Source organism: Theropithecus gelada, unplaced genomic scaffold (assembly GCF_003255815.1).
Source record: "Theropithecus gelada isolate Dixy unplaced genomic scaffold, Tgel_1.0 HiC_scaffold_7929, whole genome shotgun sequence".
NCBI classification, from domain to species: Eukaryota; Metazoa; Chordata; class Mammalia; order Primates; family Cercopithecidae; genus Theropithecus; species Theropithecus gelada.
Genome location: NW_020264658.1, coordinates 1,890 through 2,120, shown reverse-complemented (window position 1 = coordinate 2,120; position 231 = coordinate 1,890). Strand labels below are relative to the sequence as shown.

The 231-nt window shown below is 40.7% G+C and overlaps 1 protein-coding gene across 1 annotated transcript in view; it reads left to right on the top strand.

Annotated features, from left to right (window-relative positions):
- Nucleotides 1-7: 7 nt before the first annotated feature.
- Nucleotides 8-231, top strand: part of LOC112618016 (tripartite motif-containing protein 43-like) — a gene marked incomplete at both ends in the record, with an annotated part of 2,106 nt that continues 1,882 nt past the window's right edge. The window contains one exon of the mRNA XM_025374637.1: nt 8-101. Within this exon, the coding sequence (XP_025230422.1) occupies nt 8-101 (94 nt within the window). The remainder of the gene's footprint in view (nt 102-231) is intronic.

The window sequence follows — 231 nt, the reverse complement described above, 5'->3', positions numbered from 1 at the left end:
GAGAAGTTGGGTCAACATGGATCAAAAGAGTAAACACTTGAAAGAAATGTATCAGGAACTAATGAAAATGTGTCATAAACCAGATGTGGAGCTGCTCCAGGTAAGAATGGAGGATGCCCCTTGAGATACTTTGTATTAGCTGCCCTTTACATCTTTGCCTTCCATTGGGTACCCAAGACATTATTTCTTCTTCTCCCACATTGATGGTGAGAGCCATATAGAGATAAACGA